This window comes from Lucilia cuprina, chromosome 4 (genome assembly GCF_022045245.1).
Source record: "Lucilia cuprina isolate Lc7/37 chromosome 4, ASM2204524v1, whole genome shotgun sequence".
Lineage (NCBI taxonomy): Eukaryota > Metazoa > Arthropoda > Insecta > Diptera > Calliphoridae > Lucilia > Lucilia cuprina.
In genome coordinates this window covers 35402465-35415192 of record NC_060952.1, presented here as the reverse complement: position 1 = coordinate 35415192, position 12728 = coordinate 35402465, and the positions used below count along the sequence as shown (strand labels likewise).

The window sequence follows — 12728 nt, the reverse complement described above, 5'->3', positions numbered from 1 at the left end:
AAATAACTAAAAACAAATGTATGCAATTAATAAATTGGCTATAAATTTCTTATTGATGAACTACTGCGGTTTATTTACATATGGTAGCAACAAAAAAAAAAAAAAAAAACAAACTAGTTTAATGTAGGTATGATATTGAATGAACTCATTTATCGCAAGTTGTCTTACCCAGTTGCATATTTTTTTAAGTTAGAGATATTTGACTAACTAAAAAATGTCTCTAAAGTATTGAATCTGTTATTCTAATTCCATCATCGTCATCACTAATCATCATTAAGGGCGAGTTTTTCTGATAAAGATAATCTTCATTCTTTGGTTAAACCTGGTTTAATATATGTTTTGTGTTTTTCAGTTATCAGTAAAGTTACTTATTACCTTAGTTTAACTGAGTGTAATTGGCCAATTAAACTCAAGTTATAAGTGAGAAAACACAATTAACAAAAACAATAAATAAAACAATGATTTCGGAAGAACAAAAACTTAATATTTTAAGTAAATTGCAATTTTCTGATTTCTTTTGTTTTATTTTTTATTGTTTTAAATGTTTATTTAACATTTTTCTAAAATTTTCCATTTTATAAAATATTGTTTGCAAAAAACAGCTGTTCATTGTTTATGTTTTTGAGTGAAAAGTTGGCAATACTAACAAATTTAACTGTGCTTAAATTTAAAACTGAGGGCGAGTTTTTCTGATAAAGATAATCTTCATTCTTTGGTTAAACCTGGTTTAATATATGTTTCGTGTTGTTCAGTTATCAGTAAAGTTACTTATTATCTTAGTTTAACTGAGTGTAATTGTCCAATTAAACTCAAGTTATAAGTAAGAAAACACAATTAACAAAAACAATAAAACAATGATTTCGGAAGAACAAAAACTTAATACTTTAAGTAAATTGCAATTTTCTGATTTGTTTTGTTTTATTTATTATTGTTTTAAATGCATATTTAACATTTTTCCAAATTTTTCCATCTTACAAAAGTATTGTTTGCAAAAAACAGATGTTCATTGTTTATGTTTTTGAGTGAAAAGTTGGCAATACTAACAAAGTTAACTGAGCTTAAACCTAAAACTGAAAAACACAATCATCGGTTAAAGTCCGCCTAAATTTGTTCCGAGTTTATTCTAACAGCAAGTTAAGCCTAATTTAACTGAAGAGTAAGAAACTCGCCCTGAAAAACACAATCATCGGTTAAAGTCCGCCTAAATTTGTTCCGAATTTAATCTAACAGCAAGTTAAGCATAGCTGAGGACTAATAAACCCGCCCTAATCAATGCATGTTACATGTAAGATTAAAATCCTAAAATCGTAAATATCATATTATTATGGGAGCACCATCTTGGAATGGCGTTGTATTGTATCATCATATTGACAGGTTATCACACGTGTGCTCGGAGAAACCCCACCAAACGACCTATATCTTCATATAGGGAGTTGGAGCACCGAACTTGGACTCCGCCAGTTGAAACCACAAAGTATACAGAGATGTCACTTTTGACATTTGAAAAAGTCTAAAATCAGCTTTTGTTTGATTTTGAAATGTGAAGAGGTATATAAAATACAGCTAAAAATTTTTGTGAATCTTCAGCTTTTCAAACTTAATTTTAAATATTCCAACATACCATTGTAGTGTCATCGAGTGTACTCCAAACTGACAAATTTCAGACAATTTGGGCCACCAGAACTGGTTTTAATGGCTTACAAAAATTTTCCGAACTTAAATTCGAATTTTCGAAAATTTTATTTTTAGTTTTTATGACGCAGAGATTATTTTGAGACCATAAAAAAATTTTCGAACATAACTTCGAATTTTCGAATATTCGAATATAATATTGTATTGTCATTAGCTGTACTCACAATCTCCAAATTTCAGAAAATTCGGGCTGCCTGAATTGGTCTTAAAACTATTTTCCCCAATTAATTCGTCGTTCGTCTGCGTATGAAATAGAAATAAAACTATCGTACAGTTCGTTACGTATGGCGAATTTCGTCATACGCATTGATTGTGCGTATTTTCATATAATTAAGTGCGTTCTATATCTGACGACGAAAATTCGTTCCGAAAAATTTGTCGTTCGTCCCAATTGTGCGTATAGCATTAAACGAAGTAATACACTGCACCAGTGCGAGCGACACGCAAAACTATCGAAAGCCAGGCAACAAACACAAGCCTGAGCACGTTTAGAAAATAATTGCGATGACGCTCCCTTACTTAGACCTGAATTACGGCTGACCTAATATTCTAATAAACCATATGAGATTCCCTCGCCTTTGTTATTAATTAAGTCCATTAAATTATGATTTTATTTATTAAAAATTTAAGATACACAAAGTTCTAAAACTTACGAACACACGCCTATACAATATCTAATATTATCGTTAGAACGTCTGTATTTAGGAACTAGTTATAAAGAAGATATAAATAACAGTGATTTTTATTCAAATCGTAATTGATTTTGGAAGACATGTGCTTTTTCAATAAGTTCCGAACTAGTACTAGTGAATTAGTAACACCTATGTATAATAAGGGTCAAATAACGTCTTCCTTAACTATATTTTAGAATCATAACCATTTTTCTATTAACATTCGTTTAAGAACTCGTTCATCTGAGTTATAATCACTTTAAGTTCTATTGTGGAAAAAAATATAAATAATAAATTTAAATCAAAAACATAAATTATAACTCACAACAATCATCTCTAACTTTCCCAATAAATATTTAAGTTTTATAGACTGACAATAAGACATAAATAAAGACTTTGCTCGATTATAAATTGAATGAAATCTCATAAGAAGTAAAACTCTTCGACATATTTAAGTATACATATAGATATATACCGACATATGAAAGAAAAGTAAAATTTGGTGTCAAAATTTGCATAAATTCTTAACTTATGATTAAATACCGTTAAAGGGTTTACATAAGTTTATCAAAGAAATCAAAAGAGAATGATGAAAGGTTTACATGTTAGAAATGCTAAAACTATCTAATAAAACAGAAACAAACTCAATGAGAAAATTCGAAATATCAAATACACATTTGTATTCAAATTTAAATTACATAGCGGTTTGTATATGAATACACTTATAAAAATATTTTTTGATTTATAGCACGGTGATACACTGTTGTCAGATCTTACAACGTTGTCAGTGAAATGTTCAGGAAATGTATAACAATCGCCTGATCTTACAATTTTTCTTTTGCAACGTTGTCAGAAAAAGCTTTACTGACAATATTGGAAGACAAAAATTTCTAAGTTTACACTGTTATTAAACATTTTAACATTTTACTGCTAACATTGTAATATCGAACAACCATGTATACATAGCATTAGTTAGTTCGATAGTTAGTTATTTAGCTAGTTAGATAGATAGATAGATAGATAGATAGATAGATAGATAGATAGATAGATAGATAGATAGATAGATAGATAGATAGATAGATAGATAGATAGATAGATAGATAGATAGATAGATAGATAGATAGATAGATAGATAGATAGATAGATAGATAGATAGATAGATAGATAGATAGATAGATAGATAGATAGATAGATTGATAGATTGATAGATAGATAGATAGATAGATAGATAGATAGATAGATAGATAGATAGATAGATAGATAGATAGATAGATAGATAGATAGATAGATAGATAGATAGATAGATAGATAGATAGATAGATAGATAGATAGATAGATAGATAGATAGATAGATAGATAGATAGATAGATAGATAGATAGATAGGAAGATAGATAGATAGATAGATAGATAGATAGATAGATAGATAGATAGATAGATAGATAGATAGATAGATAGATAGATAGATAGATAGATAGATAGATAGATAGATAGATAGATAGATAGATAGATAGATAGATAGATAGATAGATAGATAGATAGATAGATAGATAGATAGATAGATAGATAGATAGATAGATAGATAGTTAGTTAGTTAGTTAGTTAGTTAGTTAGTTAGTTAGTTAGTTAGTTAGTTAGTTAGTTAGTTAGTTAGTTAGTTAGTTAGTTAGTTAGTTAGTTAGTTAGTTAGTTAGTTAGTTAGTTAGTTAGTTAGTTAGTTAGTTAGTTAGTTAGTTAGTTAGTTAGATAGTTAGTTAGTTATTTAGATAGTTAGTTAGTTAGTTAATTAGTTAGTTAGTTAGTTAGTTAGTTAGTTAGTTAGTTAGTTAGTTAGTTAGTTAGTTAGTTAGTTAGATAGTTAGTTAGTTAGTTAGTTAGTTAGTTAGTTAGTTAGTTAGTTAGATAGTTAGTTAGTTAGTTACCGTAAATAATCTACATTAAAAAGAAAACTTTTTAAATTATTCACTGTGTAATTAACAAAAAACTTATTTATTTACTAAGAGATTTGTTTATATGAATTTTAATTTATACTCTTTTTTAATGAAGAATTCTGAAAAAAGAAAGTAGGTAGATTACGACGATATTAAAAACAAAAGCCAACTAAACTTTATTGACGTGTACCTTAATGAGAAGTAGAGAGCGAAAGATTTGAAGAGAGCAGATATGAAGAATATCGCGCGTAACAGCTGTTTAATTTTCTTACCTTGATTTTACTACTTAAGCAAAAAAAAGGAGATTCTTGCAACATGTTGGATTGTGGTAGTAAAGAAAACAACTTACGTTCGAACATTTAACAGGTAAAAAACTTAAATTGAAACAACCTGGTTTGAGATCAGAAATAGAATAGGAAAAAGAAATAAATGTAAAAATTGTATAGTTGGATCTAAGCTTAAGAAGAGTTACAATAATTTTAAGCTAAACAGACGAAAGAAAGTTTTCACTTAAGCCAGACGTACTGAACGGTGCAGTGCGTCTTTAATTTTTGAAATATTTCAACAGCAAAAGAAAAAAAACAAATAAGAAAAATCTAGAGCAAATTTTAAATTAGTAACAAGTAACTTTAATATTAACGGATACAGCCACAGTGAGACAAAGAAATTGGGGTTCCGCAAAAAAAGTAGAAATAAAACAAATCATAAACCGTAAAATTTTATTTTTTTAAACGTACAAACAAATTAAGTGATTGTGAAAGTTCCTTAAGAGTCATAACATAAATTGGATAAATTATCTTAAAAGAAAATAAATAATAATGTTAGTAAAAAAAGCAGTATTTCTGTTGGCCTTATTATGCGTCAATATATCCTTCGGTCACACCACACAGCGCCCCTCACGCTCGGCGGGTGGTGATGATGATGCAAATCCATTACTGGACATGGCTTCAATGTTTATACAAGAAGCTTTAAATAATCAAAATAGCAATGGTGGCCGCGGAGGTGGCGGTGGTGGTGCTGCTGGTCTAGCTGGTATAGCATCTATGGTTGGTTCATTTATGCAAGCCAATAGCGGTGGTCAAGGTAAAAGTGCTGGCGGTTCAGGTGCCATGCAAATCCTTTCCGGAATTGGTAGTCTATTAGCTAGTGCTGGCAACAATAATGGAGCTCGCAATGGAGGCGGTGGTGGTGGTTTTGATCCTTCCATTATTGGCAATGTTATTGAAATGTTTACTCAAGGTGATGACAGTGAGGACGATGGCGCTGATGGTCAACATCATCATCAAAAGCGTGAATCTGATTCAGGCATTGATTTGGGTTCTATACTACAAATCGCTTCAGCTTTTATGGGTCAAAATAATGAAGCACCCTCTCATCATCATCAGCAAAAACGATCAGTCAACACAAATTCAGCCACCCCACAACCTCAAGAAGATAATGGCCTAATGAGCCTTTTGCCTTTGGTTATGCAAGCTGTCAGTTCATTTGCCGGTCCCGAAGGACAACATACTCAAGAGAAACACAGAGATCATGCTTGGGTTTTGCCTCCTTTCTTGGAACACTTGCATGTTCTGTGGGATCATTTCTCGAATTCAGAGTTGGCTGATGCTCTTTACGAAAAGTCGGGTGTTAATAAGATTATGAAGGTGTGTATAATATGTATGTTAGTTAAAGGAATATCCTTTGTATTCCTATATAAGTATTAAGTTATCGTTTCTGTAAAATAAATCTAAAGACATCTATCAAAATTTATCTTTAAATTTTAATGCAATTTTTGATCCTAAATTCGTATCGGATAAGAATCAGTTTAAAAATTTATGAAATGTTTTGATCATTTTTTACCACTTTTTATATCTCTTATTTAAATAGGGTTTCAAGGGTCGTGATGGCAAATTGGATTATGACAAATTATTTGAGTCCTTAAATAATCAATCATTCCGTAGACGTTGGATTAAATCTGCTACTCTTTATTTGGCCGATTGGGCTAGTTATTTGGCTAACCCAGAAGTTTATTTGAAGTAAGTTAAAATCTATTTTAAAATTTTTAACGCCGTTAAAGAACAATCTCAAATCGCAGAGCCATGTTTCCATTATCCTACATATTGCAATGTTCAATAGGAGCGTATCACATCTTAACTGTTTATCGATTGAACTGAACTAGAACTGAATTAGAATTGAACTGAAACTGAACTAGAACTGAGTTAGAACAGAACTAGAACCGTACTAGAACTGAACTAGAACTGAACTAGAACTGAACTAGAACTGAACTAGAACTGAACTAGAACTGAACTAGAACTGAACTAGAACTGAACTAGAACTGAACTAGAACTGAACTAGAACTGAACTAGAACTGAACTAGAACTGAACTAGAACTGAACTAGAACTGAACTAGAACTGAACTAGAACTGATCTAGAACTGAACTAGAACTGAACTAGAACTGAATTAGAACTGAACTAGAACTGAACTAGAACTGAACTAGAACGGAACTAAAACAGAACTAGAATTCCGTAACCTTAACCTTAACAAGAACATAACTTGAACAGAACTAGAATGGAACTAAAACAGAACTAGAATTCCGTAACCTTAACCTGGTTCTGCAACTGTGTAATACCTTGCTTGCTTATAGGATTTGAGGAATTAGTAAAAACATGTTAGGACTTGATGGAAAACTTGAAAATTCAACTTTTAGGTATTTCAAGCACATATTCTCCTTTTGGCCTCCAAAATCACTCCTGTGAGATATAATTCATTTATATAACTGAATTTTTCTAAAATTCAATTGTATTAGAAATTGAAGAAGAGTTTTAAATTTTTTATTTTAAAATTCCGAACGGGTGTGGTTTTTGAAATTAAAGTGCATTTAAGACCATTTATCTCAAACTTTTTTTTTAATTTTTATTAAATTTATTATCTTGCCACAAAATTGTACAATCAACCCAAATTCAAAAATAGAAATTTAATTTTAAATAGTGTTTTATTGTAATTAGTTTTAAATTAAAATCATTAAATTTCTAATAGCATTGTAGCTAACTAAAGCTCTAAACATGACTCTGAGAAAGAGAGGAAGAGAGACAAAAATTTATATTTACTAGAAGTAAAAAAAAAAAACTTTCTTTTGTCGGAGTTGCATGGCTGGGTATGTACTTTAAAACCGGTATCAGTCTAACAAAGAAAATAAACAAAAAGATAGAAAGAAGAACGAACGGTGTAGTGTCGCAGAAGGAACATTCGTGACACACTTTTTACTTCTTCATTTTAAAACAACTACAACAACTTAACACAGGTAATACTACAACTGAACAGAGTTTTGTTTTGCTGGTTGGCTGTTCGTTCGTAGTATGTTTGGACATCAAGTAATTATTGACAAGTTGTTTGTAACCAGGTGTTAGAACTGCTTAAATTTCTGTTGTTGTCTGTTGACTTCTAAACTGCTTACGGTTGGACGGTCGTAGTGTAATATGTATACATATATTTATTAAATGTTACAGTTATTACATAGACAATTGTACCCTACACCACTATAGTGTATAGGCTATAATGTCTGGCAATAATGTCTACGGAAACAATTTTGAATCGTTTTAGATTGTTGGACACATATGTGTATTGGACCCACTAATGGCGGGTTTCTTACTCCTCAGTTAAACTTCCCCGGGGGCAGGTGAAATCTCCATCATGGTGTATTGCAATCCCCGGGTAAAGAGGTGCTACCAATACCTCTAGTCTGCCGGGACTATAAACTGGTGATGTCAAATGTATCCTTGGCTTCAACTCGGACTGATTTGGCCGAACCAGAGCACCACATAATCTGGTACTACGGGTGGCCAGTTGCCCGCAGGACTATGTCCTGGCTGGTCAGTTGGTTGAGGTTCCTTCGGGATCCACGTAGTGGTTGTGGTTTAATACCCAAAATCGCGGGGAGGACGGGTTTAAGGACTGATATATCCTATACCTAATGGGTTGGATAAATCTCTCTTCGAACAGGTCTGTGTACAAAGCAGCATATGCTGGATTCCTAAACCCGATCGGTATCTCTTACCCTTCGCGTTGTGGGACGCCAGTATATGCTGGGGAATTGTCAGATCAGTTTTCAATGGTTGCCTGTCATCCCGTAGATCGATCTTTATGATCATGGGAATGGAACTGATGCTAAAATTGGTGAAAGACCGGGAAAGTTTCCATATATTGGAGATTAGTACTGATTTAGTAGCCTTTTTAAGCTTCGGGGAAGTTCTTCGGTGCTGTTGCCATCTCAACAGTATATATTGATAATTCTGCGCGACTATTTGTCGGGGCAATTATTGGAATTAATTAACTTTGGAAATTCCTACTTTCTTTGTTACATTGGTCGGTTCATATAAGAGGGATCTTGATCCATTTTGTCGGGTATTTCTGACTACCAAATATGTATCTTGGTGCTGTTGCCAAAACAAGAGAGCCATCTTAGTAGTGTGGTTGAGCGGGCTTAAAGAGGTTAAGGAATGCACTGGAATGGGTCATTAGATGATGAAGATTGTATTTTTAATAATGCAATTCTTTCATGGCATCATTATGGGTGGTCACTTCCGCATTGTCGGAAGATTGATTTCACCTGATGTTGGGACTCGCCACCCCCTTCTATTGGCTTTAGACCAGTGATTGCTTTTTCCTTGTCGGGGTACGCGGATTAATTCCTAATGCGGCCTGTCATTCCGCATGTACAAAAATTGCTACCTGAGTTCTGAGATTTCATGGATGAATTCTCACCGTGAGATAAGGCCGTCAAGGTAGGTGCTCACGTTAATCTTTTGAAATTCATTTCCGCCCAAGTTAGGGGAATATAAATATTCATTTTGCAAAAACAAAATTGGGCAGAATTTTGATTATGTTGTCTTAAAGTATCATCCAATCGGTCTTGACCGACTATTCTTATATATTTCATTTTATTCATTATTCGTGCGAATCGTGCGTGTAAACAATTTCTTTCTCTTCATCATTCTTACTCCGTATATTTTCGTTGTTGTTATTGGTTTAAGAATCTAGGTAAAGTGTTAAAATGATTTTTTTATTATTATTAACTTGACTCAGAATGTATCAGTAGACTACAGTTTATCAACAGCAATAACAGAAAAAAACACTATAAATTTAAATTAACATTCTTAGTTTCGGAGAATACACACATACATACATATGTATATGTTTTAAATATTCAATTTGAAAGTCCCGTATAAGTTATTAACACCATAAATAAATATAAAGTGAAATTTTAGGTCAATCATAAATTAACATGTTTCTTTATTAAGTCTTTGTTAAAGAATTTTCGTTAAATTTTCTTAAAAATTTTGTGATTCTCGTCTCTTTAGTTTTTTTTTGTTTTAGTCAGACACAAAAGTTTGTCTGACTTTAATGTTGTGATTAGAATATAATTAATTACTATTTTGTGAGAGGAGTTTTGTGACGTTCTTTTATATTAGTTTTTATAATTTCACTTTTAAAAAATTTCACTTTTAGTTAATTTTTTTCCATGATATTTCAGTTTATATGTTTAGAGGCGCCCACTTGTTTTAAATTAAATCAATATAACAAAAGAAATATATACATATACATACATATGTATGTATATGTGTGTATTGAGATATAGACACCCAGCAGTTCGACGGGACAGTCCCGAACTGACCACTTAACCTACCACTTGTGGTGGCCTCTAGCCACCTGACTACCCAGGTAACCGACCATTTTAACATGGGCTTGTCCTACGAGGAAGTCAATCGTCACTCTACAACCTACAAAGAGACAGTAAAGAGACGATTGCCTCCACTCTCGCTTACAAAGGGGACACTAAAGTGACGACTGTCTTAATTCTCGTTTACAAAGAGTTTATTTGCGACGAAATACCAAAAACATACGAATTGGCGTCAGCCAGGTGGAAAGATATTAATGGAACTAAAATTTAAAAAATTTTAAGTGTCTACTCTCTTGAATACTATGGGACAATAAGGTGACGATTGACCTAAAAGTTATAAATTTAAGTCAACCAGATGGTGGCATATTAGTAGAAAATAATAATCATTTCTCCAAAAGATGGGTAAAATAACTACTTTCGGAAGTACAAAAAAACTACTTTTAAGAGTATAATCTTTAGGTTACTTGAGGATAGTAAAGAGACGACAGTCTCCGCTCCCGCTTACAAAGGGGACACTAAAGTGACGACTGTCTTCATTCTCGATTACAAAGGTGGTTCTCTAGTTAGACCGCATGTCAAATCATACCAAGGACAAGCTGAGGAGTAACATCACCTGTTTTTAATACCGGCAGACTGGAGATACTGGTAGCATCTCTATACCCCCGGATTGCAATACACCAAGATGGGATCTATCATCAAGGTAACATGCCGCGGGGGGCATGTTGATATTAAGGAAACTTCAAAGGAGAATCAAGAAAAAGTTTCTCAACAAAAGTTTCCTAGTGTGGACCAGGTCTCAGCCGACTCACCCCGCGGTCTTCGTAAATCTGATTTTAAATCTTATACAGCCATATCATCAAAAAATTTAGCAAAACAGGCTGATATCTATGATATATTTATAACGATTTTTTTCCTCTTTTCAGATACTTCCAAACAGCACAATTAATGTTTAATGGTTTCCTTAAGTCTCAAGGCTATCCTAAGACTACATTCTTCGATCCCAGCCGTCCCAGTGAAACCATTTCCAATTTATTGGATCACGTTGCCAAACATCATCTTAATGTTAAAATAGATTCTCGCCAATATGTAAAACCAGCTGTAGGCTATGCAAAGGATTTGATGAAATTGGGCCAGGCACGTGGTGTCTTGCAATTTAATGCCACTGATATTAGTGATAAACTGACAGATACATTAAATTTAGAGGTATGTGGCAATAACTCAGTTGTTGTGGAATAAAAATTTCATATTAGAATGTTAGTCATCAAAGCGTTATGATTACACAAAGTAATTTATTATATAGTCAATTACAATTACATATAATTGAAGTTTTCCCAATTACAATTACATGTAGTTGTAATTAATGCTTTGCCAATAACAATTACCTCTAATTGTCGTTCCCACGACAATTGGATCTCTGCTTTGGGACAACCCGATCAATTCCCAATTGGCCAAAGATTGTCAACTCAGCAAGAGCTGTAGCAACCGGAAGTTTTTTCCCAAGGAAAGAACATTCAGTTACATCCAACCTGTTGCAACAGCAACAACATATAATTGTAATTAAAGTTTACCTATTATATATTATTAAGAAACTACTTATTAAAAAAAGGAACAAAATTTACAATTAATTGTAATTGGAAATTTTTAAATTACAATTAATTGGAGTTGGCAAAACTTTGAATACAATATAATTGTAATAGGTAAAACTTCAATTACACATTACAAGTAATTGTAATTGGAAATATTTCAATTACAGTTACGAGTAATTTTAATTGGTAAAGCTTTAATTACAATTACTTCAAATATAATTGTAATTGAAAATGCAATCATTTCCCCCAAGCCTGATAGAGAGCTAAACTTTATTAAGTACTATAGCATTATATTCCAAGTTATATACATTTATTGTTATTTTAATTTTTCTTTCAAAATCTTTTTTAATTCAGGTTATTGAACCAGTTTTAAAAGTTCATCGTGCCTATAGATATGTAATGAAACAACCACACTGTGATCGTTATGTATTGTGTCAACTTAATGATGCCGAACAGTATTCAGCCGAAGAATCTCGTGGTCTAATTTCAGGTGTAAGTCCAAAAATTGTTAAAGTTGGCAGTATGGGTGCTGCTTTCTTCATTAGCACTGAAACTGGAACACCATTCTGGACATTGTTTAGTGTCATCACAACAGCATCAAATTGTGAGGTGAGTAATAAATGACTAACTGTACACTGAATTAAAAATCGATTGGTCTATGGAACAAAAAAAAACACAAACACACACACGATTGTTTAGTTGTTAAATTAGAGCAAATTAACAAGTTTTCCATTCTAATACAAGTTATTGTAGTTGTTGTCTAGAAATTTTTTATTATTATTTAGCTGCTAGATTTGTGTTCTGATCCAATTCGTATGCACATTTAAACATTTCAAATGAATTCAGACAAAACCCAGTCACTTGTAGTTGTTTTATAAAATTTTATTTAACTTGTAATTTATTTTATTTTTTTTTTTAGGTTAAATATCCTGTTGATTGCACTGGATTCCATGAAGGCGAAGCTAAAGTGACCACAGAATATATACACAATGAATTGTAATTGTCTGAGAATGTGTGATTTGAGCATTTTTTTTAATGTAACTTTTGATGGTACTATATTCCCAGTTTATTTTTTTAAAATTGTAAACATTAATAAATGATCTTAATAGCAATTTCTTTATTTATATAAGATTTCATTTTGTGGTATAATTATAATGAAATTATCACAGACTTGTAGGTGTTAAACAATT

At 32.0% G+C, this 12728-nt stretch overlaps 1 protein-coding gene across 1 annotated transcript; it reads left to right on the top strand.

Moving 5' to 3' along the window:
- Nucleotides 1-4763: 4763 nt before the first annotated feature.
- LOC111681525 lies at nucleotides 4764-12728 on the top strand. The gene is made up of 5 exons (XM_023443361.2): nucleotides 4764-5938; nucleotides 6162-6310; nucleotides 10876-11155; nucleotides 11893-12147; nucleotides 12458-12728. The coding sequence occupies exons 1-5, from the start codon at nucleotides 5111-5113 to the stop codon at nucleotides 12536-12538; spliced, it is 1593 nt and encodes a 530-aa protein (XP_023299129.2). The 5' UTR covers nucleotides 4764-5110; the 3' UTR covers nucleotides 12539-12728.